General features: G+C 37.4%; 1 protein-coding gene across 3 annotated transcripts in view; it reads right to left on the bottom strand.

The window, feature by feature from the left end:
- Nucleotides 1–27,811, bottom strand: part of ADAMTS6 (ADAM metallopeptidase with thrombospondin type 1 motif 6) — a 153,059-nt gene that overhangs the window by 75,942 nt on the left and 49,306 nt on the right. For all 3 annotated transcript variants that reach the window (XM_074166099.1, XM_074166098.1, XM_074166097.1), the window contains 3 exons: nt 20,359–20,402; nt 16,734–16,839; nt 4,660–4,806 (listed from right to left, as the gene is read on the bottom strand). In XM_074166099.1, the coding sequence (XP_074022200.1) occupies nt 4,660–4,806; nt 16,734–16,839; nt 20,359–20,402 (297 nt within the window). The remainder of the gene's footprint in view (nt 1–4,659; nt 4,807–16,733; nt 16,840–20,358; nt 20,403–27,811) is intronic.

Consider the following 27,811-nt stretch of genomic DNA (forward strand, 5'->3'; position numbering starts at 1 on the left):
TCATTTTATTCATTTGAATAGTTATCCAGCAGCCATATTAGAAAAAATCTATTGGTCCATCTGTGAAAATCATCCACATACCACAATGTATTGGGATCTGGACTTGAGAGTTTGGGAGATACTAAGCTATAAAATATTACGCCAAATTGTTTTCTATATTTATTACAGCAAACATTCTATAAATAAGTTAATGGGAATCTGCTGCTGATCCTGCTCTTTAGAATTTCTTAAAATTTAAATAAACCAAGAGGTAGAAAAAGTAATACTTGCAAAGTCAATGCTCAAAAATATATTGCCAGCCCATGATTACAGAAACTGTTGTGTTGGTTTTTTTTAACTGGGTAGCCTTTTAAGCGAAACATAAGACTTTCAAAGTTTCAGAAATCTACAGTAATTTGGGACATATGCTTTTTATTCAATTATCAGCTAAAAAAAATCCTACAAAAAGAATCAATGTAGTCCACAGTGTAGGTCAGCAGATAATACTGAATGGAAATTTTTTCCATTAATTTGTTGAGGCAGATATTAAATTTTGATATGATTGATGTTATCTTTCAAAACTAGTCTTGGCTTGTACTTTTTTAAAAGTTAATTTAGATTTCTGGAGTACCAGGGGACTGGCCAATCTGCCATAACTAGTACAAAAGGAATATATAGGTGTATCCTAAATTTATCTTGCATATTTACTTGCATGTCCAAGGTTCTTGGGCAGATGATGTCTGGGCCCAAACACTGGATGATTTTTTATATTGTCTACATGGACTTGCTTGGACCAAGGTAGTTTTGGCTTTTTTCCAGAGTTAGAAAGGTGTAGTCTCAGATCTATATCCCATTGTATGGCAATCCTAGAGTCTCCCATGATAGATCTTACTTACTCAAATAGTTTAAAGGTCCCTGGTTCTTCTCCATTCATCTTTAAAAGACAATCCTGCCTTTGAAAGACACAGTTGGCCATCTGACTACTTCTAACACCTTTGCTTATCTGATACTGACAAGATTAATGAACTATGATTCCAGAAATCACCCAGATTTTGTTATTACAAAAAAAAAAAGTAATGGAACAAAAAATTCTAAGTAAAAAGTTCTCCTCTTTACGTCTAGGTATTTGCATGGCTCTATAAGCACACTGTATAAATATATGCTGTAAACAGATATTAAGGGTTTCTGCTCCTCTCACAGAAACCTCTGTTCTCTGACACTGCTTTCCAACCCTTAAATTCTCAGTAAGTATTTCTGTATTTAGTTCCATGAAAGGTTACTGAAATGTAAAGCCATTGTAAAGCATTTATGAACAATCAACAATTCAAATGATAAACTGAATTCAGTCAATCTTTCACTCTAAGAAGCTTGACAGACAACAGTTCCTTCTGCTAGAACGAATGGTTTCCCCAGTAAAAAATTATTTTCTTTGGCCATTTCAGAGCCTGTGCTGGCTGGCCATCCTTCCTGAGATTTTTGATAGATCTATTAGCAATACATAGCTAAATGATTCCTAAACTAGCTGTACTCATTCAGCAGAGAAAAAAACCACACGTGTCTTCCTTGTTTGTAGCCTACAGGGTCCGCTCCCAGCCGTTTTCCCAGTCTTGAGGAAAAATAGAAAGAAAGAGAGCAGAGTCTAATCTATCTGGAGTAAACATCTGGAGACACAGATGACAACATCTTGAGGCTTTGCCTCTGAAGCTCTAAATAAGCATTTTCCTCATCTGTTGCTAAGTTATGAAGAAGTATTAGAAAAAAATGGACTCATTTTTCCTGACTGGATGCAGACTGTTCTGCTCTTATAGGAGCAGCCACAGAATTGCTACCACATGAAATTCACTATTTTTCTTTGCTTCTTGCTCACTGATCATTACCTGCAACAGAAAAGTATCTGCTCTTAAAGCTGTTCTGCCTTAAGGAAAGGTGTGAATGGATAAAAAAGAAGTGAACTAGGCTTCTGGCAGCTGTCCTGCAGGTACCTGAGTAACTCTATCTCAACAGCTCCTTGCTGTCTTTGAGGAGATGGCATGAAAAGCTGGGGAGAAAAGTAGAAAATGGAGCAAAACCCTACAGTTTTACAGCCTATTCTACTCTATGAAATGATAAATCAACTATTTTAAGGAAAAAGGTATCAATTGAACCACAAACAATAAGAAGCACAGATTTACAATAAACAGATCACGTTTCAGAAATCTGACATTTTTAAAAATAGATTGCAAACTTAGCAGATGAAGGAGAAGTTATCGTTGACTCTACATTATTTAACACAGTATCCTATACAATTGGAAAATCTATTCATAATTGCAATGTGTAAAATAATGTTTATCCAAGGTGGCTTTGAAAAAAAATAACATTCCAGGTTACAAAAATATAGCCAAAATACTATAAATGATAATTTATTATTGAAGCTGCTACGGGTAAGGTTTTTTTGTATTCTAGCTCAAATATCACTTAGTATCCTCAGTAACATTTTTTTTATGAAATTCACAGATGGTAGTAATTTGAGTAGGCTTGCAAACACTGGCAATGACATAGAAGTATCTCAAAAAACCTGAAGAGATTAGAACTATGGGAACAGATTCACCAGAGTACTGTTCTGGCTTTATGATAATATAAGTAAAATTTCACAATCAAACCTAGAGAATAGAAAAGAATAATGGAGATAATAATAAAATAAATTTAAAAATTAAACATAGAGGAGGCACAAGCTAAACATGTTTTAACTAGCATTAAAAATTTGAAAGATCACTGCGTACGTATCAAGTAAAGAAACAAGAATGTTTGTTCAGGCTGAAATTTAAAGCTGTGAAGGAACATTATGAAGATATGTTCAGCTCTATTACATTTGCAGCATAACACAGGCCACAGAATTTTACCACTTTTCTTTCTCTAAACCCATAAAGAAGATACGATTTCTTAGATATCTGTTGAATTATGTCTTCATCAATAGATAACTTATTGTCAGGACAATTATGAAAATGGAGTTCAGAGGAGAGGAACAAATAGAAGTAAATGAGACAGAGAATAGCAGAACTGTAACAGTAAGAAACAAACTCCCAAATGTGACAAGAAAATACCTGAACTGTAAGCTTACAGGGAGAACTACTGAGCTGTGAAATAACCTGTCAGAAGAGATGCAAAACTTATATTCCTCATCATATTTAATTCTAGGCTGCATGACATACTAGAAAGACTACTAACAAGAACAGTGTTGAATTAATAGAAATGATTGGTGATGACAAAACAAAACTACCCTATATATTTTTTTTATAATGGTACTGTTAAATAATACATACATATCTCTCCGGAGAAAATAAATTTATATTGTGAGAAACCTGTATTGTATGTAAGGATGTAAGGAAGAATTATTCAGAGAGCTTTATGTAAAGATGACTTATTCAGTGTCCTTTAGTTTAGACACTCATCTTAAATGCTCCAGTGCATAAAATTGGGGGGGTTCACAGTTCAGAGGTGTGATACAAAATGCCTTAACCTGATACAGGAACTGAAGAGAATTTTTTTTTCCTCTGAAGAGCACCAACATTAAACCTCTGTCTCTGCCCACTGGTTCTATAGAGAGCTAAAACACCTCTCTAGACCAATTCAGTGATCCTCTACATTGTGCAGGAAGCTATGTTTCAACCAATTTAAAGAAGCGTATCTCTCTGGATGGGTCCCTTCAGGTATGAATCAGAATGCAGCACCTTATTCTGAGGTTAGATTGCTGAAAGAGGAGGAGAAGCTCCTTTTGTTCTTGGCAGTCTCATGGTTAGACCACTTGACTGGTTTAAGTCCATCTCCTAAAACACAGTAAGTGTCTGAATTATTGAACAACCTCTATTTCTTAAATGAATAATTGCACTGATGACACTGAACCCACCAACCAACTGCCATCTGCTCCCATAAAGTCCCTCATGCCATTTTAAAAACTGTTATTAATCTGCTGTCAGTGAACTCACCTTTCTGTGTTTGTCTTCCATAATTCAAAACACATACAAAAGCTTCATTATGCATTATAAATACCAACGTACACATTGCTATGAGCATATTTTTGAGACTAACATATTTTGACTGTTCCAATCTTTTCATGTAGAAGTAAAATTTCAAGTAGCAACCTACTTCTGGATAAAAATCACCACGGAAGTATAGATTAGCACAATTTTAAGGTATTAATATAAAGATCAATGCCATCCTCTCCTATAATCTTTATATTATCACCAATGCTACCAAAGAACATTGACACACAAAAACCCACAAGACTGCATGAAGAAAATCTGGAGAACGAAATGTACAAGAAACAGGGCTACAACCTTGTTCCTTTCACTAGATTCCCTCACATTATGTGTGTATTTTAAAAAGAATACTTCCTACCATTCATAGAAAAAATCCACCGTTCTCTCTCACCCTCAGATTAATGAAGTAATGAGATATAATCAGCACTTCAAAATGTTTTGAATAGATTAAAAATGAGAACTGTAATGTGGGCAATGGCGCAGAAAAAGCTTTTGCCATTACATAGAAAAAGTGTTCTACACATGAAAGTCTTAAGTGACTTGATGTATTTCTGTCTGTTCATTCTAAAAACGTAAACCACCAGAACAGGCAACTGTATGTCTATTTATCCTGAAAGGTGTCAATTTTTTGAAAACTCATGATTTTTCTTGGGAGATTACTTACTCTAAAAAACTGGTGATGTAATCCCGACTGCAGGCTGACCAAGAGAAAGGGTTGGTGTTTGCTGTAATATGAGCTGCCATTAGCTTTGCTGCTTCATGACCTTTGGTCCCACAGGAATTTCCAATTCCATCATGATTCATACCAAAACTGCCCAAAAGAGGAGGAAAGAAACAGCCCATTAGTTTTTTACAGCATCAGACATCTCTTAAAACTTCATGTCACCTTTACAGAAATCATGTTGGACCTAAAAGAGCACACTCAGTATAGGAGAACTCTTACGCAGAGAATCAGGATCAGGTAAATTCTGTTTGGTTTATTTAGTTCTCAGAATAATGCACAATTACATAACTTTCCTTTCTTCTAAGTACTTTAGAGAAAATTTCATTTATTTTCTAAAGCCTTTAAAAAAAATTTAACAATGTTCTTGCAAGAGAAATACAGAGCTCTCAATCTGTATTTGGTATTGCACCTGGATAAGGAATGTGGCACTGACACTTGGATTAGTAAACAAGGACAAACAGAATAGGTACAGTATAGGCACACAGCAGCCAATTATAATTCAAGGAGAATATGGGTTTTGCAATTCCGAAGGCCATGCTGTATGCACATTCCCTCTCTATATCCACTCACATAGTGACCTGGAGCCCTTCTATTAGAGCTCTGCTTTGCCATGGAACGTCGGAATGAAGACGCCTAAAAATCAGCAGAAAATACAGTAAGAAACCTCTGGGTGGCACTTGGCCAACAGAGATTTCCAGGTAACAAATAAATTAACTTTCAACAAAGATGATATGACTCTGGAAGAAGAAATATAGCAAAAGAATCCCTATGTTTTAGAAATCCAGTGCTACTGAAATACACACTTGGAGCTACAGATTGTCAACATAACCATCAAATTAAAACTAAAAGTAAATAAAGAGAACATCTATTTGAAAAGACTTTCATTACAGACTATCTTTAGTTAAATTACTAGTGTTATTCCTAAATAATCAACAATATATACCTGACTGGCCTAACATAAATGAAGCACCTGAACAGAATGTTTCTTAGTAGTATACATTTTTCTAAAACTACATTTTCTTAGTCTGCCTTTGATTAATTTCCATTCAGTCACTTGGAGGGAAAAAATTGTTTCTTTAAATATTAATCTTTAGTCGGATTTCTTCCTTCTTCCCAAACATGGCACAAGGCTTATGAAATCAGAGGGACAGGTAGTGAGAGACATAGGAACCTCCCTGACCATGAGACAGAGAGTAGTTAAAGGGAATGCGTAAAACTGGGCTTCTGTGCATCCAGAGCAGCAGAAGTGTCACTTCTTGGTGTATCATACAAAGAGGTCGGTCTTTGGAGCCTTCTGTATTACAAACGCCAAAAAGACTGACTCCCTGATTTCTTACTCATCATTCAGGAACACAACTGTGTTAAGGAACTCCACTTTGATTTCCTAGAAACTTTTAGGACTGATTGCCAGAAGATTCAAATGGTGCTAGTAGGTAAGAGGCTAACCATTTATCCGGGCAATACCACTTCATGCCAGATCATGCCACTTTCTTCACTGAAAACAGTGATAGTGGCATTATATTAACCTGACCATATTGCTCCAGAATGTGGTATAAAATACAAGACCTTCATTTTACTCTGTGGTCCAATACACTGGGTACTGTTTCATCTCTTCAGCTGACCACAACAACCTACAAGCACAAGGTATTAACTAACCATTCCTCCCAAAACCCATTAATTGCATGGAAACATCAGTGAATTATGGATGTTTCCTAGGAGCCAGAGAAGGACTTCATAATCACCAAGGTAGGTGGAAGTGTTGATCTGCTTGAGGGCAGAAAGGCTTTGCAGGGAGATCTGGACAGGCTGGGTCGATGGGCTGAGGCCAATGGTATGAGGTTCAACAAGGCCAAGTGCTGGGTCCTGCATGTGGGTCACAACAACCCCAGGCAGCACTACAGGCTTGGGGAAGAGTGGCTGGAGAGCTGCCCGGCAGAAAAGGACCTGGAGGTGTTGGTCAAGTGTCGGCTGAACATGAGCCAGCAGTGTGCCCAGGTGGCCAAGGTGGCCAACAGCATCCCGGCCTGTATCAGGAACAGCGTGGTGAGTAGGAGTTGGGAGGTGATCGTCCCCTTGTACTCAGCACTGGTGAGGCCCCACCTCGAGTACTGTGTCCAGTTTTGCGCCCCTTACCACAAAAAAGACATCAAGGTGCTGGAGCAGGTCCAGAGAAGGGCAAGAAGGTGCTGAGGGGTCTGGAGAGTAAGTCTTATGAAGAGAGGCTGAGGGAGCTGGGGTTGTTCAGCCTGGAGAAAAGGAGGCTGAGGGGAGACCTTATTGCTCTCTACAACTACCTGAAAGGAGGGTGTAGCAAGGTGGGGGTCGGTCTCTTTTCCCAAGTCACAGGCCATAGGACAAGAGGAAATGGTCTCAAGTTGTGCCAGCGGAGGTTCAGATTGGATATTAGGAAAATTTTTACACTGAAAGGGTTTTTAAGCATTGGAATGGGCTGCCCAGGGAAGTGGTTGAGGCACCACCCCTGGAGGTGTTCAAAAGACGGGTTGACATAGTGCTTAGTGACATGGTTTAGCAATGTGGGGTTTTTTTATCAGTTAGGTTGATGGTTGGACTAGATGATCTTAAAGGTCACTCCCAACCTCGACAATTTTATGATTCTATCAAAGAAGCATCACCTCCTTGCCTGTGGGATGTTTCCCTATGGAATACCTAGTCTGTAGCAATGCCTGCATGGATCTAGTTCAGTGTATGATATCTCATAAATGCAGAAAGCCATATGCTATATTACACATGGGAAAGGTCTGACTGACACTTAAGATTATTTCGTTATCAAATGAAGAATGCTCCTCACACCCAAAGAATACAGCTTCAAAAACAACTCATCTGAGCAAAGTATGTATTAAAATGAAACTTTCAGACCAGTGTTAATTAGTATGACAGGTCTTCAATATCAGTATATATTTTGGGAGGAAAGAATTTAGATGTACAATGCAGCAAAATGAACCAGAATTTTACAATGAAAAATGTACTTTTTGACCTACTTCTCAACTGCCATTATTTCCTAGAATTTGGGGTACTTCAAGTAGAAACATTTCCTTTTTATTTCCTCTGTACAATTCCTTAGAAGAGAGAACCTTAATTTTCAATAATCTCTATAAGTGACTTCTTTATAGAAATGGGTATTTGGGTGTGTGGGAAAAAGTTGAATTGGATCATGCTGACTATATCTGACATCCGTGTTATCCTTAGTTAGTGTATTCCATTTGTCAAAGAAATTACAGGCTTCAATTGTCTGGGAAACAAAATTTGTATCTTTTGGGCCTACAAAAAAAAGAACAAACTTTGAAGTTCAATAGCTTTCCTTCTTCTACCAGCTCTCCTTGAGGAAAAGATGGTGGTTTTGACGGTGGCAGTGGAATGCCTGATAAAAAACATGTATGTGAATGGTAGCTGTGATTCCTGATGCACACAGGAACTCAATGCTTTTTCATGAGTTGATGGTATTCTCACTTTTTATAAATATTAATTTACCAAAATCATCTATTCCCCTTCCAAGAAGGCTCTCCTACTTGTCCCTGCTTCTGAATTTAGGAGGAAACTGATCATTAGGTACAAGTAATTTTTTCTGATGCCTGGAAAGGGGTTTTGCAATTACTGTCATGTATTTCCAAAGACAGTAGTGGCAGCATGCCATTACAGCCCAGTAATTTGCACTCCTACGGTCAGGATTGCAGATGAAAACACATTTCTGTATAAAGTACCAGTTTTATTTTTATCAGAACGTGTTGGTTATATTTGGCCATCATTACATTAAAGCTACATCTTTTAAAAAAGCGTGCTTGCAATTAGATTGGGGTGGGAAGGCAGGGAAAAAAGGAAGGAACGTAAAACGGTCTTCGTTGAGCCACTGTTACAATTTACTTACCTTTTTAAATTCACTAAACAGATGCAGACTTTATTTCTTTCACTGGCTTATACAGCCTGTCTAAAACCAGCAATATAATTCTGTCTTTAAAAGAACAGCCAGATGAGCAAGGAGAGAGAGAAAAGTCTTCTCAGACGACACAGGAGTTTCTCTATGAAGTTACCTTTCCACATACCATCTCAAGGAAAGATGTTTAACCCAGCAGCTCTGGTTTTTTCAAGCATTATGGCTCCTCTTTTCCCAAAAGAGCACCTATATTACATTTAAGAACTGTGCAAAGCAGTAACACTAAGAACTTTAAAATCATAATTGAAACTCTCCTGCAATTCCCTTATAGTTTGTATACTTAAAAAATGCTAAGGCAGCAGCACATCTGACTAGTGCTCTGTGCCTGTTTCATTTACTAACATCTGTAATGGAATAGATTCTTTTTTCCTTGGCAATCTGTTTTTCCTTACATCTGAAAAAATTATTTGAGGGAATTATTTGTAATACACATCCAACTTAAGATCTGACCTCAAAAATCACAGGAGAGATAACTAGTCTCAGCTGTACTGAATAAAACAGCAATAGATAACCAGAGACCCTAATGTATAAGCAGATGGAGGGATGGGAATGTAAACGTCTCATCTACCCTTCCTTTATCTTGCGAAGGAGCAATACTGCAGGAACCTACAATTTCATTTGTATTTAAGATGAGGTTACTGATTTGTTAGGTGGTTCTTAACTGTGATGGTTATGGTTGCCAAAACACATATTGCTGGTGTATCTAAAATGACAACAGTTATTTTTGTGAGACAGCTAGGATGCTTCCATCCAAACACTTAAGATTCAGAGAAGACAGATCCAAACCAACCTGAATGCTCCTCAGTACTGTTCACTGTGGTTTATTTCGTACACCGTGCACTTTTATAGCACTGGAAAATTTATCTGAAATGTACTACCTGAGTGAAATACTTTTTCTCATTGACAATAAATTATCTCTGCTTTCCAACTGTAGTACTAGTGATCTGCATATCAAACCATTTCTTAGCATTCTTAGGGTCTCAGAACTGCAGAGAACTCTGATGTTTCCCTTTTCTAAATTCAACAGGGTATGCTTATTTTTTAATCACTTACCAAGTAATTAGTTATATAAATTTGACGTAACTCTTTTAAAGCAGTGGCTCTTACTTCACTCTGCCACTTGTTTAACAGCGTATGGAAGAAGCATACCAGAGACTGAGAATCTTGAGTCGGGAGAGGCAACAAAGTTACAGGAACACAAGCAAGAGAAATACTGTAAAATCAAGCACTTGGTCTTCTTGTCCGTTATCGGAGGCTGATTTACAGCTGCATAACTGCATGTAACTCTTTAGGAAAAATAAGCCTTCCATTCTAAGAGAGAAAAGAAACTTTAACCTTAAGGAGTCTTATTATACTAATTTGCACTAGGAGAGACAAAATGAATGTACAAGCTAAGAGTGAAATGGGACATTTTAGAGCCAAGTACCTTGATCAGGTACATTGCCAGAACTTCCTCCCATGACTCAGCACATCAGTTAGACACTCTGCTCTCTCAACATTTATGGAAAATGAAGCAAAAGGCAGAGAAGGGTCATGAAGTGCACCAGTGAAATTTCTAGCAGTAAATTCTTTAGAATTTACTTTAGAAATTTCTAACAGTAAATCTCTACTGCAGTGAGAAGATGGAAGGCATGCTTGAACAAGCAGTCTTGTATTAGATATAAGACCTAAAGGGTGAATTATAATTTGCTTGTAAAAACTGCCCGTTTATTTTATTAGATACCAACTTTTTCATAAACTTTGTATTCTTTTTTTTTTTTTTGTAATATGTTGTACTTATAATTATTAAAAAGGTCCCACTTAAATCTATATATGTATTTCGGATAGCTTAGAATGTGTATTTACAGCCCAGATTTTAAAAATTGGAAAACTACCAGCTTCCCTGTACCTGTAAATGTTACCACAGCTTCAAATTTCCTTTTCTTAGTGACATTAGAACATGTACAAGGAGATAAGAAAGGGAAAACTAACATGTTTCAGCATTATTTTGTTCAACAAAAAGTGCACAAATGTGAACATAATCTACTATAAAAGAATAAACGATTTTTTTTTTCCCCTACAATATCAGAGCTATGAACTACGTGTAACAAAGCTCAATTTCTGTGTGGACATACATAGCAATTTTCTTAATTATTCTCATGTATACTAGAAGTGACGTATTTGTGAATTGACATGATGTTATGATAAGGTTTTGGAGAAGATACAATCTTCATGTTTTATGACTTCATAGTAATAGAAGGTCAGCACTTTTCCTTTTTTTTTTTTTTGACTTTATCCCCCATACACCTCATAAGAGCAAGTTCTCCTCTTTCTATGTAGCTCTCCATGTATTTCTAGCCAACACTATAAAACTATCGGTTATAGCCTCATAATAGCATGCAAATTGCAACTCATCTTTAAATGACATTGCAAATAAATAAAAAAATTAAAAAGTATGGTCTTGAAAAATCAATTTATTTTAATGCAGGATCACAAACATTGAAACTACCTGATATTGCATCGTTCCCCTCAAGGGAGGAATCAAGGTTAATTAGCTACCTCACTTTTTATTTCCATGTCTTAATGTGGATTTTAACCTTAACTGCCGATTTCCTGCATTTCAAGATGGTTATATAGTTTGGATCATCCCTCTTCCTTTATTCTGAAGTAATGCAGAATTTAAAGCTTGGACTTTGCTAAAATATATTTCTTCTGTGAAAACTTGGGAAACAAACTAATTGAAAAATGGTAGCTTTATAACAAGCATACCTGCCTTGAAATTAAACATAATTTTAACGTATTTCTATCATAACATTTTCCCCATTTACCTTCTAAGCATCATTCTGTTCTGAGTTATGGCTGATGATCAAACACCCCATCAAATACAATTTATATATATTAGCATAATTTAGAAATAAATAACATATGGAGTTCTTAAAAGCACAGCAAATCCTAATTTACTAAGAAGATGCAGACTATTCAGAAACCTGAACTTTCTTATGGGGAAGTGACAGACTTCTATGGGAGTGTTATTAAAAATAGAGGGCAAACTTCTCATCCTGGTTTACGTTGCCACAGCTATCCAGCTTTTAAGTCACGAGAGTATTACCAAGTAAGGTTTGTGTGCTACACAAAGCCAGAGTATGAATACATCAGGTCTCTACACTGCAGGTCAAAGTCGAAAATATTGGCTCTAATCAGGAAGCAAACTTCTGAGCTCAGCTTTCCTTTGGAACTTCATGATGCCCCTAAGGTTATGATAACCTTTCTCTTCACCCTCATTTATTCCTCTTATGCTTTTGTTAAGATCTGTGAAGAATGTTATTACATTCCTTTTCCTTGATTAGAATGCTTTAATGTTAGACAAATTATTTTAGTATTGTAAATTCTAAACTTCAAATAATATTTCACAGAGATATAGACACCAGCCTTTTTCATATTGTAAATATGTCACAGCAAGCAGAACTGCTTTTCTAGCCTTATGTTTGTGACATTTCATTTTATATGCACAAAACATCATTAAAATTGGAGTCCCAATAAAGACTATAGCAGTTGCGTGCTTTTATACTTGCAATATTCCAAAGGCAGACATAAAACAATGTTTCTTTAACAAAAAAGACTGGGGCAGGGGAGAGTGGTGCAAAAGAGCAAGAATATGATTAGGTATGGTCTTATGTGGCTTGTCCAGCCAAAAACTGGACATATTTTGTTTTGGTTTTGTTAACTAAAAAAAGTTACTTAAAGTGTCCCTGAAAATTTAAGGCACCATTCTCAGTGAGTCCCAGGGACAAGTTTTAACTTGTTCTGGCTGGTGTTGAGGTGCTCATACACCGTAGATTTGAGACAGTCTGTCAGCCTTGTTATAGTTGAAGATAGAAGACATCATTGTTATAGATAAAGCAATGATGATGACATCAGCTATCAAGTGGAGCTCTGTTCATGGGAGAGCTGACAGGAGATGGTGTTAGTACAATACATCCTGGTTGTGTTTCAACTATTTTTGAGAGCTATTTTGAAATTTGGTATATGTGTCCCTATCACCTCAGATTGGAGTATTTTCCTTCCAGTTGTACAACACATATATTCCTTGACACACATTTGTTCTAGAAAACATCTCACTCACAAACTCAGGTCCTATAATGCAGCTCATCAAACATGAAGCTCACTGATCACTGAAGAATGGGGAAAAGAGAAGCAGCTTCTGCAAGTAGTCTAGGATTTCCTAGGTTAGAAATTTCTACTCCAGCAGTGAAGACCAACTTTCTCCTGTTGGAGGAGGGGTATTTATGCTATTTTTCTACTTTTCATACAGACTAAAAAACTTTTTAAAAAGTGCTAGAATTGCAGGCACGTTTTAGCCGTATGAACTAATTCAGAACTAAATACGTGCTTAAAATACTGTTCTTGTTCTTCATCTTGAAGTCAATTTACTCCATTAGACTATAATCTATCCATCTTATTATTATTCCTTACACCTTTTTTTCATGAAGATATGACTGCCTAACTTCTCTGAATTTCAATTTATTACATCTTCTATATGTCAGACAATTCTAACTTTTCAGAAATTACTTAAGCCACCAGCCTCTTCTCCCTGCTCCTTCCATATAGCCCTCAATAGCTGTTTGCCATTGATAAATTCTTTTCTTACTCCAAGTTTTACGAGGAGCTCTCTGTTCTAAGCCTAGTCCACTATCCTCATGTTTTAACACTTCCTTATTTTTCCCCGTTTTATTTGCTCTTTTTCACTTTGTTATTTAGTTTCCAGATCTTAGTTGACTCCAAAAGACTGCAACAATGCATGGTACAATGCCTTTCTTTTAGGGATATACCCCTTTCAACAGAAACTGGAATTCCTTATCAGTTCATCTAAGCATCTTGTACAGGACGCATGGGGAAAGTTAGGCATTTTAGAAAGTATCCAAGTGAAAAAGCATAGAGCAGAAAGCCACCTAATTCAGCTGGTAGAGAAAAAAAATTGGACTGGATTTTACAACTTGTCTGAGCAGAAGAGCATATTCTAGCCTGCAAATAGTTCCTTTCCTCACCGAGAAGAAAAAGTCTAACTTTGATTAGCAGTGCAGGGGGTACACATTCAATTCTCACTCTTCCTATGAGAAATCACTGGTTGTGATTTTTTCTTACCAGAAATCTTAAGCATTTCTTTGGTGTGAAATATTTAGTGGTAGGAAAGTAAGCATTCTGTATGTCAAGCATCATAAATCAAATTTCTAGAGTCACTATTCTGAAGGCTAAAGGGCCCGCTCTGAATTTTGTCTGATTCACGGAAGTATTAAAAGTAATAAAAGTCTGTTCTCAGAACCATGCACAGGGAGAAACAAACATAAAACTGTTAGGCTAACACAGGTCTTCTTTATTGCCTCAAGAAAGAAACACAGAGTTAATCACAGTGTACGGTCATCTTCCATAAAAACAGCTGGTTATGAGTCTCAACTGCACACAGCTTATCTGGGCCAAAACTGGGTTATACACATTTAAATACTACAAGTGGTAAGGAATGGAAGCCAAAAAAATATTTTAAAAAATACTTATAAATATTTAACAGATAGCCTGACTGACCTTAATAATCACACACACTCTCACACTTAATCTTGAAGACTAAGTGCTTTTTTGGATAATATTCTTCAATGAAATGGAGGTTACTTGGATCAAACCAAGTTTAAATGAGTTAAATTTAATACACCATGATATACAGAAAGTCAGAATGAATGATCTAATGACTTCTCATCACTCTATAATTTAATGAACTACTAGAAACTGACAACAAGTTGAGCTATACTTCCATCAGGGAATCTTACCCCGTTTGCAGAAACCAAACGGATAGTCTATCAAAATACCATTTTCTTTTAATCACAAGAGAATTTTACCCCTCAGTTCAATATTTTTTTAAAAAACTCAGTATTCCATGGCAACTGTATACCAAATAGAAACATGATCTTTCAAAATGCAATTCTCCCATTCTAATTTAATTAAGTGCATTTTTGTTGTTGAGTGCGTTTTGTTGTATGTTATATATTCAGTGTAGACACTTCCCTTAAATGCTTCTACTTTTCATTTAACAATGAAGTCAATTTCTTATTTCCCATGTACGTCTGAAGAGAAAAGCAACCATCACAGTACAGCCAAAGAAAAAAAGGCTCCCCAAAGGCTCCCCAAAATTATTATTTTAATCACATATGCAAGTACCTTCTAGGATGTACTGGGAAACAGAAAGTTGAGAGGAAATAACAACTTCCTTGATTTAGTCAGAGGCATTCAGTCAGAGTGTGGATGAATGGGAGGTGATGCATGGATAGCACAAAACATTATAAACCTTGAAGATTTTTTGGCAAATATTCTTCCCAGCTTTTACTGAAGGTATCTACATGGCGTGTTCTTTTTTAACTCCAAGCTTGCATTGCAACTTTCTTTAATCACTGCGCATTGGATAAAAGCTAATGAATATGATTTCTAGTTTCTTTTCAAACCAGCATTTGACATGTCATGCCGGCTACAGGATAAGGTGAAAGATTTAAGGAGCCGAGATTTCAGAATTTTAAAAGACCTTACATATAAGAAGCCAAGAGATATGGAATGTAGAAAACACAGATGATTAAAAAAAAATATTGTGATCACAGGATATATGCTATCACTATATTGCTTTTCTGGGATTCTACCCAAAGCCTAAGCTCTTCAAATCAATTCTTGTCATCATGCCAGCTTTGCATGATAAAATAGCTGCATATATTTAAATTATTTTCATGTATCTGTGGAATAACCTGCATAAATATGTAGTTGCATGACATATGGATTAGAATGAAGATGTGGTATTGGAAAATTATTTTTCTTGTTAAACATGTAACAAATTCACAGCAAGGTCACCTGTTACTTGAAGAGATGTTATTAACAAGAATTTCAGAACTATGAGTGATTTGGAAGAGCTCTTTCCTCAACAGTGGAAACGTATTTTGCTTTACCCTACCATTTTCAACTCATGCAAGTGAAGAAAAAGAAGAGAGGAAATGAAGATGAGGAGAATTACATGTGTTTTAAATTATTTTTGTTCAGATTTTATACAATTGGTTTTGGATTCTAAAATTCATCTACTTCAGTGCAACTACAGTTGTTTTTTTATACATAATATAAATGAGGTCATACTGGCCCAGTGACTATCTCGCACGATAGGTGGGCTAGAAATAAGTGTTTACTTCCAACTCCTGTTTTTTGATAAGCATATTGATAGCTTCCATTTCAGTCTGCATTGAAATTTAGCAGTTGCATCAGCTAATGATTGGAAAAACATGTCATCCATAACTTAATGCTGGTCAACCCATGTAAACAAAGAAGGAAACTTCTTGATAATAGGTGCCTGGTCTTTTTAGAGGCATCACAATGTATTAGCCATGCTGTCTTTTGAAGAAAAACCTGAAATATTTCCAGACCAAACTCTACTCAGATTTTATCAGTTTCATAACATCATGTTCTTTAAAATGATATGCTGATGCTTAAACAAGTGATGTAATGACTGTTACATGACAAGTGATGTAACAAGTGATGTTATTACTGCTCTATGACTGTTTTATATACCTCACACTTGAGTGAAAGATGACTAAATGTGTATGAATATTAACAACAGAATCAATGTTTCAATGAAAATAGTTTGAATTATATTTAAGACAAAATAACAAAAAACCAAAAAATTTACCTTTTTACTGCTTTTGTTTCATAAAGAAAAGTAGACAAAACTAAGAGGAGGGGAAAAAGAAAATTTTGAAAGCCAAATATTTAAAAATATCAAACAGAGAAGGAAGGTTGCAAGCCAAATCTCAAAAGCACAGGTTTAATTGCAATCTGAAATCAAAGGGTAAACAGTGAGTCTTCAGTTCTAAATATAAGGCCCCTGGTAATACTAAATACATACTAAATAAATGTACTGCCACTCATTAATACTACATACAGAAACATGGAGCACCAGAATAGAGATGGTACAGCCATGCAGGAAAAAAAAAATAATCTGTTTTTAAACTAATATCAAAACGGTGATACATTAAAAGGTATTCTTTTTTTTTTTTTTTACAAACTCACTCACTTGTGACCAATCTCATGTGCAATGGTAAAAGCTGAACCTAGGCCAATGTCTTCATTAATGCTGCAGCTCCTTTCAGGCTCACACATTCCAGCCACAGAGGCCAAGCCTGAATAAACAGAAGGAGACACAAAGGGTCATGCCAAGGTGTTTCAGTCTTAAAAGCCCTAGTTATAAATGCCTGGATTCTTTTTAATAACCTCTATGCACAGAAGGAGCAGTTGGCAAAAGGTTAACTTTCTAGTCATTTGCAAAATCACTGGGGGGAATTTCACTTTGCCGGCTAGACATTAATATTTTTTGAACTGCAGTCAGTGCTGGAAAATGTCTAGACTAGGGGTTAGATTTATAAATTTTACTTCTGGTAACTTGGGACCACCTAGTAACTTGAGCCAGGAGAGGGAATTCAAGAAAGCATTTCTATTTTAACATTCTTGAGTCTGAAGAAAGCAAAATGTATCCACATTATTTTTCTAAAGAAATCTGTTTAAGTTTAGTGGGTTCATAAAAACACACAAGCAACTTTTTTAGCTGTGAAAAGCCCCACACGGTACATTAAAAAAAATTTTAAAAATCCCAAAACTGAATGCATCAATGAAGAGAGAGGAGACATGTTAATAACAAGCATTCATTTAACCATAGAAGTCTTTTCCACTTATCACCCATCGTCTTCTGGAATTAAAACCTTATTATATTACGAGCGCTTCTAAAAACTTTCTTTAGAGAGAGAAAGCCACTGGCATTTAAAGAATATGGCTCTTCTGTACCTTACACATTCTTCAGCAACAGATTATTACACAACATACTGCAGTAATAATTTAGTGCCACTAGAGAAAGCTCCAAACATCGGATTTATTTAATGTATTCCTCCCTAGAGTTTCTTATCTGAAAGAAGCAGTAATCCTTTCTTTAAGGAAATTACCTGTTCAGTTAACTACACTGTAACAAAAAAAATACTGGAAAAAGTATAACTTTGGCTGGGAGACTGAGGGAATGGGGCAGGGAGAGTGGAAGAGGGAAATTGTATTCTTTATTTGAGCAGGCACTTCAAGTTATTCTGTTTGGACTAACAGTAAGCAAGTAGTAAGATGACAAGTGCTTCCTGACTGTGTCCACATCAGCAAGTAATTTGGAGTTGTAGGAGTGAGTCAGCAGAGTGAAGCACTGATATTGAGGCTCCTCACATAACTTTGTAGGCGGGTTGGACACTCTACTTTGGACCAGTTCAATCCCATAGGCTGAACATATTCACTATACCTGTGGTTCAGAGCTTTCTAAAGTGAAATACAGGATATTACAGGATATCATGAGAATACAGCCCATGTAGTGATTTATACCCTACTGTCTCCTGTAGGCATATATGGAGCATTTGGGGAGTATGTGTTCTGACTCAGTTTTCTCCAAAACAAATCTAGTTTGCATACACCAAAACTACTCTGATAGCCAAACTGACATGGGCAGAAGGTGACAATGTGTGTCTGTAGAATTTGCATCAAAAAAGTACTAGAGCTATAAACAAATCGTCTTTGTAGACACACTCATTGAGGACAGGACAAAACATCAGAAGACTATCCATGGAAAAGACTATCCATGGAAAAAAAATTGTGTACTTTTGCAGTGTGCAACCTGTAGAGAAAACAGTAATTACAGTTCACCTATGCTATTGTAATTGAGTATGACATTCTGAAGATCACATGGCAATACTTGTATACCAACTGTCATGCTCCCCTGCAAAGTCCACCACATTTGAGTGATTAAGTCATTTTTATCTTCAGATCTTATAACTGAGCACTTGCCTCAGTGACTTACAGGACCAGATTAAAGTAATTCCATACCATGCTTGCAGAAAGTGACAGAGATCAAGTCAAGAACTCAGTCTATGGCTCAGATTTAAAAAAGAAGTTGTCCTTCACTGGAGCCACAGGCGTGCTGCAAGGACATCTGAGATCTATCTTTTCTAAGAGATTCCATGAAAGATTCCTTGGTTTAGGAAACTGGAATAGGAGAAAGATGTTTATGCCACACGAAATTCTTTACTTCTGTTTCTTCCTAGAATACCAATGATTCATGTTTCTTTTGACCTTTTGAGACCTCTCTGAGACTTTTGTTCACAGATTCCTTAAATATATGCTTATCTTTAGTTACTGGAGGTCAGTGGGACGTAAGCATATTAAATGCCTTGCAAAAGAGGGCCGTAGGGCCTTGTCTGTTCTCTAATTCAATGCCTATAATGCAAATACATTGTCATGGTTGTGTTGCCAAGGGTCCTGTAAGACTGAGTTGGAACTGATACCATATGTGATTTTCATTGAAAAAAAAAAATCAAGCCTTTTGTTTAATAAAACATTTGCCAAAGTCTATCATCTGATATATTGGATTCAAGTGAGGCAGAATTTGCCTTTATGCCAAAGTCTGATACAGTAAGAACTAGTACACTAATGATCTGTGTTAAAAATATCACATAAAAATATCAAGTGGCTCATGTGTGAATGTATGCTCTTTCAAACTTTCCTTTAAGAAGACGACAATTCTATGACATCAATACAGACAGTCTCAGTTTTGTCTCCTCCACACAGATTTCATAAAAAATTAGTTACATTTAGAAATTTGTCATCATCATTTGCCTTTTACTAAAACATGCTGTGAATATTGTTTGCATTTACAGCAGGCAAAATTCTGATACCTTTCCCCTCGTAAACTACATCTCTGTGCCAGAAGCGTCATGCTGACTTGAGTGGGACTTGTAGAAAAATTAACATGAGTTAAGGCTGTCAAAGCATACAGTAATACAGGGAAAGAAAGCAAATACAACTATGAACTCAGATTGAGAAAAGTATTAATAATCTGAACTAGCCAAATTAGAAATGTATCTTTAATTATGCCTAAGAGGTTTATGAAAGGATGGAAACTGAAAAAAAAAGTAAAGTAAATGTTACATTAGTCTTTCAAAATTGTTTCTTTCATACATTAAAGAACTGTTAAACGTAATAACTATACTATAGTAAGTAGTAGTAAATTTGGTGACAAATTTATTTATGGAGAGAACAATAGCTCTCCATCCTGCACCTAAGGTTGCTATGTGTGTTTCCCCATTGTCAAAGCATCGTCTTAAGGAGTTTCAATGTTACCGTAATTTATATCACTGTTGTATTTTTCTCTAGGTCTGCAAATGGAGCAATCTGAAGCTGTACTCCCTGTGCACAACAGAGCAACAGTGTAAACCTCAAAGCCTGTTTCTTTTGTAAAGTTTTTTTTTGTTTGTTGGTTTGGTTTTAACTTTCCTGAGGTCTTTTACTTGTATTTTTTTAACTAGATCATGGAGACAGGTCAAATGGAAATAAACAGCAAGTTCTTTTCTATAAGAAGTAACTTTGAGTCGTCTGCTAGGTTTTATCAGAACTATTATCTGCCAGAGAAGAAATACACAGCAGCACCTCACTTAATTTAAGCTTCCAGCAATGTATCAAAGCCGAAACCCACTGAGGTTACCTTTTATTGTTCATGTTTATAAAACTGCAGAATTTTGAAAGCATAAACTTAAAAAGATCTAATCAGTCAATAAATCAATAGCGGAGTATAAAGCAAGGATACAGCAAATACAAGCTGAAATTACTCTTTACAATCTTACCCAGTGTTCCACAAGGCTTGTTTTTATAAGTGCAGATATCATATCTGTTAAGGAGAAAAAAAGTAGATAAAATGTGTCAGAGAATCAAATTTGTAGGATATTTTGTATATTTATCACATATCTGTATCATAGTTCAAGTTGTCAGACCACAATCAGCTTAATTATGTGCAGCCAGCTGGTGTCGGCATTTTCTACACTCTGGTGTAAACCGCAAGCTGCAGTACACTCACAGCCGCTGGCCTCAGGCCAGTAGGACACCTGCCAGTAAGAAAAAAATGATTACAGTGGATCTTTGTAATCACCGGCTCCATAAAGCAGTCTACCATGCTGTTACGAAGTTACAGCAGCATGTCTATAGACTGCTACCAATTCAAAAACCTTAATTTAATTTTTTCAACGTAACTGAAATCCTCTTACAGTCTCACACTTATCAATTTAACAATATTAATTGCAACTCCTACTATTTAAACATCGATTCTAGTTAAAAACTGTAACTCTCAATTATTACACCAACAATTATTTAAAAAAAATATTATAAACTGCCGTTATAGTTCCCTTCTCGTTATCTTCCAATGATTACATGTGTCTGAAGAGTATACTATAACAAACTAAAACAAAAAACATTTTGGTGAAAAGCTAAATAATGTCTTTAAAGGAGAATTTTCATCATTTTAGATATGATCCTTTAAATACAGAAGCTCGCTGAGTTTTTTTTTTAGTTAACATTTAAGTATCTGGAGCTGAAAATGGAATGAAAATGTTTTCTGCAGCATAGCTAATAACAACAGCAGTAGTCATGCAGCAGTCATTTCATTAATTACACCTTCATATTTTGAATATGCAATCCTATGATACAGCTATTGATATGGCAACCCTCCTACACCACCTTTGGTTTTCAAGGTTTTACACTGGTTTCCTTGCAGTATGTTTCAGAATAATTTCTATTCTTTTGAATGGTGAGTGAAATCAAAGATGAAAAGACACCAGCTTAATGCTTTCATTTTTAACCCAAATAGTTACTAATTTCAGGCCATCAGACATTTCTGTAAAAAATAACCTAAGAACTGTTACTACATAGGAGTCTGATCACAAGATATATACTGTTCAGTGCTAAAAGAGTTAAGGTCTGTCTGTAAGCCAAATCCATGGACAAAATAATAAAGCTTAAAATTTGGAACAAATCCAGTAAGCTCTCTATGCATGTAGACTGCTGTGACCACATGGAATTCCTGTGATTTTTAAAGGTACTGAGGGTAGAGCAGTTCGTGGGATTAAGCTCTAGTTTTGAACTCAAATATGCATAATCACAGATCTCATCAAGATGGCTCAAACTCTGCCATCCTATATGCACATAAAGCTCTCACAGATTTCCCATTTGCTGTTTGGAGAGGGGGAGGTAATCAAATCAGTATTCTTACATAAAATGTGTTGGAATATAATCGGGTTTTCATAGAATCATAGAAACATAGAATAGTTTGGGTTGGAAGGGAATGTAGTGGGTTGACCCTGGCTGGATGCCAGGTGCCCACCGAAGCCACTCTATCACTCCCCTCCTCAGCTGGACAGGGGAGAGAAAATATAATGAAAGGATTGTGGGTCGAGATAAGGACAGGGAGATCACCCAGCAATTACTGTCACAGGCAAAACAGACTCACCTTGGGGATAACTGATTTAATTTATTACCAATCAAATCAGAGTAGGGTAATGAAAAATAAAACCTAAATCTTAAAACACCTTCTTCCCACCCCTCCCTTCTTCCAGGGCTCCACTCCCAATTTTCTCTACCTCCTTCCCCTGAGACTTCTAACACTCTTGCCCTGCTCCAACATGGGGTCCCTCCCACAAGACACAGCCCTCCATTAACTTCTCCAGTGTGGGTCCTTCCCAAGGACTGCAGTTCTTCACAAACTGCTCCAGTGTGGGTTCTTTCCACAGGGTGTAGTCCTTCAGGAACAGACTTCAGAACCAGCAAACCTGCTCCAGCATGGGCTTCTCTTCACAGGGCCACAAGTCCTGCCAGGAGCCTGCTCCAGTGCGGGTTTCCCACAGGGTGATAGCCTCCTTCAGACATCGATCTGCTCTGGCATGGGGTCCACTACAGGCTGCAGGTGGATATCTGCTCCACTGTTAACCTCCATGGGCTGCAAGGGACAGCCTGCCTCACCATGGTCTTCACCATGGTCTTAACCATGGGCTGCAGGGGAATCTCTGCTCTGGTGCCTGAAGCACCTCATCGCCCTCCTTCTTCACTGAACCTGCTTTCTGCAGAGTTGGTTCTCTCAAATATTCTCAGTTGTCTCTATGGCTGCAATTGCGCTGTTGGTTTATTTTTGCCCATCTTAAACATGTTATCACTGAGGTGCTATCACTGTAATTGATTGGCTCAACCTTAGCCAGCAATGGGTGAGGGCCATCTTTGGGCTAGCTGGCATTAGCTCTACCAGACATAGGGGAAGCTTTTCATGGAAGCCACCCCTGCAGTCCCCCCACTACCAAAACTTTGCCACAGAAACCCAACACAGGGACCTTTAAAGGTCATCTAGTCCAACGCCCCTGCAATGAGCAGGGGCTCTTTAACTAGATCAGGTTGATCAGAGCCCCATCCAACCTGAACTTGAATGGTTCCAGGGATGAGGCATCTACCACCTCTCTGGGCAACCTGTTCCAGTGCTTCATCATCCTCACTACAAATACGTTTCTTCCTTTTATCTACTCTGAATCTACCCCCTTTCAGTTTAAAACCATTACCTCCCTGTCCTGTAGCAACAGGCCCTACTAAAAAGCCTGTCCCCATCTTATAAGCCCTCTTTAAGTACTGGAAGGCCACAATAAGGTTACCCTGAAGCCATCTCTTCTCCAGGCTGAATGACCCCAACTCTATCAGCCTGTCCTCATAGGAGAGGTGCTCTACCCCTCTGATGATCTTCATGCCCCTCCTCTGGACACACTCCAACAGGTCCATATCTTTCCTATGCTGATGGCTCCACAGCTGGACACAGTACTCCAGGTAGGGTCTCACAAGAGCACAGAAAAAGGGCAGAATCACCTCCCTTGACCTGCTGGCCACGCTTCTTTTGATGCAGGCCAGGATATAGTTGGCTTTCTGGGCTGCGTGTGCACATTGCCAGCTCATGTCCAGCTTTCCATCCACCAGTACCCCCAAGTCCTTCTCCTCAGGGCTGCTCTCAATCCCTTCATCCCCCAGCCCATATTGATACTGGGGGTTGCCCGGACGCATCTGCACTTGGCCTTGTTAAACTTAATGAGGTTCACATGGGCCCACTTCATGAGCTTGTCCAGATCCCTCTAGATGGCATCCTATCCCTCAGGTGTGTCAACTGCACCACTCAGCTTGGTGTTGTCTGCAAACTTGCTGAGGGTGCACTTGATCCCACAGTCTATGTTACTGATGAATATACTGAACAGTACTGGTGGTCCCAGGATGGATCCCTGAGGGACACCACTTGTCATCAGTATCCATCTGGACATTGAGCTGTTGACCATCCAGCAAATTTCTCATCCACCGAACAGTCTATCCAGCAAATCCATATCTCTCCTATTTAGAGAGAAGGACATTGTGGGTGACCATGTCAAAGGCCTTACAGAAGTCTAAATAGACAATATCCATAGCTCTTCCCTTGTCCACTCATGTAGTTACTCCATCATACAAGGCTACAAGGTTGGTCAGGCAGGACTTGCCCTTGGTGAAGCATGCTGGCTGTCTTCAATCACCTCCCTGTCCTACACATGCCTTAGCATAGCTTCTAGGAGGATCTGTCCCATGATCTTCCCAGGCACAGACGTGAGGCTGACAGGTCAGTTGTTCCCAGGGTCCTCCTTTCAAGCCTTTTTAAAAATGGGGGCAATGTTTCCCTTTTTTCAGTCACCAGGGACTTCCCCTGACTGCCATGACTTTTGAAATATCACGGAGAGTGGCAGCTACATCAGCCAGTTCCCTCAGGACTCTGGGATGCATCTTGTTAGGTCCTGTAGCCTTATGTATGTTCAGGTTCCTCAGGTGGTCTTGAACCTGATCTTCTCTTACAGTGGGAGGGATTTTGCTCTCCCAGTCCCCATCTTGCAGTCCATCCACTCAAGAGGTGTGAGAAGAGAGGTTGCCAGTGAAGACTGAGGCAAAAAAGTCATCGAGTACCTCAGCCTTCTCCTTGTCTGTTGTTACCAGTTTGCCACTCTCATTCATCTGGGGGATTGTGCTTTCTTTGACCTTACTTTTCAGGCTGATGTACCTGTAGAAGACCTTATTATTATTCTTTGTGGCCCCTTGAGACAGGAATACTGTTGATAGCCCACTAATGTTTGTGGTTGTTGCAACGCAGTCAAGGCCTTTTCTGCTCCTCACACTGCCCCGCCAGCAAATAGTCTAGGGAGTGCACAAGAAGTTGGAAGGAGATACCACCAGGACACCTGATCCCAACTGACCTAAGGAATATCATGTCATGTGAATCATGATCAGTATATAAAGCTGGGGGAAGAAGAAGGAAGGGAGGGATGTTCTGAGTTATGGCGTTTGTCTTCCCAAGTAACCGTTACATCTTATGGAGCCCTGCTTTCCTGGAGATGGCTGAACACCTGCCTGCCCATGGGAAGCAGTGAATGAATTCCTTGTTTTGCTTTGCCTGTGTGCGTGGCTTTTGCTTTACCTGTTAAACTGTCTTTATCTCAACCCACAAGTTTCTTCCCACTTTTACTCTTCCGATTCTCTCCTTCATCCCAAATGGGAGGAGTGAGTGAGCAGCTGCGTGGTCCTAGTTGCTGGCTGGGGTTAAGCCAGGACACAAGTATTCTTCATTATGCATAGACTAGCATTTGTAAGAAAACATGATGATAATGAAACCTAAATTAGATAATAAAACTAAGGAAAATATTTTTTTCCTTAGATTTTATTTTCCAATACATTAATTATTTTTGCAAGAACATACCTAGCTAGCAATGTGTTCTAATTATGGCTTCATTAAATATTTAAATTTTATAGGCAATAATTAATTTCCTGTAAGGAGCATTCACATACCCTCTTATGCCTCAGTTTAACAGAATAAAAAAAAAAAAAAAAATCTAAGTTTTCAATGTACAATGACTTGCTTTACCCACATCATCTTCAAGCTCCATTTTTTAAATTTTTTTCCTTTCATATGGATGGTTTCTGCTTGTGATTTCTTTGAAAGCTCTTATAATTTTTATGTACCAAACTGCTTAATTCCATCATTTACTTCTCTATATGATTTAATGAAATCAGCCTAATTTGTCTTTTTGGTTTTGACACCACTTTCTCTAACTTTTTTTTTAATTTTCAAGGAATCCATTTAACCCACAGATGTTGGGTTCCAAATGAGGAAGACTACAGTCAGTACTTGCCAGATAGTAGCTTCAAGCCAAGAAACCCCTGAAATGACAAATCATCCAGATTACCCATGAGATTAGGTAAATCTAATAGGCTATTTAAAAAAAAAAAGAAAACAAAACAAAACCAAAAGCAAACAAACGAAAAACACCACAAAGGTGAAGATGGATCATAGCTGCCACCAGGACCATAGTTAATATTTCAGGAGCCAAAGACAACCAAAAGATAAATTTTCAAGCAAACAATTATCTCAACCAGCCATTAAAAACAGTAAAAGCAGTCAAGTGAGTTATGCAAAAACACAGTTTTCAAGATGTGAATATATTTTCTTTTTAAATGACTGACAGAATGTGTAAGAGGGACATCACACAAAATCTGAATGTAAGAATAAAGATTTGCAAGTTGCAAAAAACCTCAGGAGCAGATGGCAGCCTAACAGCCAAGGAAATCTTTTGCCCAAGTTGGAAGAGAAGGTCCTATGCCTCCCAATAAAGTGGGTGCATATGTCCCTGAAATGTGTCCAGGCTGGGGAAGTGGAATGTGGAGAGAGGTATGAGGCAAGATTTTTCATTACGTGTCCATTCCCACCCTGAATGGGTCGGAAGTCATTTAATGAGGCAGACAGGGAAGATGACTGGGACTTCTGGGCACACCTGCAGGTGTGCTAAGAGCCACATCAGACAGGTGGGAAACGTACAGCTGTCACTGACAGCTCTGACTGACAGCCAGAGGGAAACTGCAGAGACTATTATCAGTTCAACAGGATGGTCAAAAATTGGAGCGGCAATAGCTTCCTGTCATGCCATGAATCAACAGGAAGTGTTAGTGTGCCCTTGGAAGGGCACTAAAAAAGAAAAAAAAAATCTAGTCTTTTTTGGCAAGATATGGGCATGCACCATACTAAAATAGACATCTTTACCACTGAATTAAAAAATGAAAGGGATATGAATACTAGCTTTGGATATACTTTAAAGAATTTAACTAATCAACAACAATAAGCCACAGCATACATTTTCTTTAAGTATGATAAATTAATAAAGCATAAACACTATTATTAGAAATGCAAACTGCTCAAAGCCAGTATGAAACACAAGCTACTTACTTGTAAGCACATAAACCTCCTCTAAAATTACCTGAAAGCTACCAATATGACTAAGTAATATTTGAGATAGATATTGAAAGAAAAAATTGAGGCTTTTGAAGGAATATTTCTTAATGAAAAAGAGTTTAGGAAACAAAAAATATAGTCACAGCAAACTGCTGAGGAAAAACATACCAAGGCGGCTGGAACATAAATGTAAAAATCATATGAATATAAGAAAATTCAGGCTAGACAAAACTGACAAATAGGTATGGCCAGACACGAAGCTCTTCATAACCTTGGGACAGCTAAAAATGTACTTCATACATATAATACTACAGGATTTGCCAATTAACCTGCTTGAAAAGGTTGTCAGAAAATAAAATAAAGCCTAAGAACTGGTTCTGTCCTGACAAAGAGGAAACAGAGCTAACTGCTACAAATTACTAAGAGTTCATTTTTAGGGAACATTCCCACATATGTTGTCTCTGAGAGGAAGGTTTTATTTTTCATTTGTTTTAAACCAAATTATACTTTTTGACGCTTGCTTTTTATTATTGTAGGTTTCGACAATAAGCTATTCAAATAATGACTGTCCTTTTCATACACCCTTGCTCAATGATAAACCTAACAGGTTCATTAGTATTCAATCTTTTTTTACTTTCAATGCTTCATGCCATGCAACGTGATTTATCTATGCACCCAATCATGTATGTCTCATATCTGAATGTGTCAAAAGACCAGACAAAAAAAAACCTGCTTTAAAAAATTAAGTTAACCTAGTTCCAATACCTAGAACTATAAATTGAACTACTTCTGAATCAAACTGAAATCTCAGACTCCCCTCAAAGGGATCAAAAACCTCAAGCTATTCCAACTCCTACTGCTAAATTATGGAAAATAAGAATGAAAAAACAGTGAGTAGCTTGTAGTTTCACCATTTTCTTCTGCATATATATACTTGGCTATGATTAAAAAGTCGTTATTTACAAGTCAGACACTGTCCTTAATGC

The sequence above is a fragment of the Numenius arquata genome, chromosome Z (assembly GCF_964106895.1).
Source record: "Numenius arquata chromosome Z, bNumArq3.hap1.1, whole genome shotgun sequence".
In the NCBI taxonomy this organism is placed as follows: domain Eukaryota; kingdom Metazoa; phylum Chordata; class Aves; order Charadriiformes; family Scolopacidae; genus Numenius; species Numenius arquata.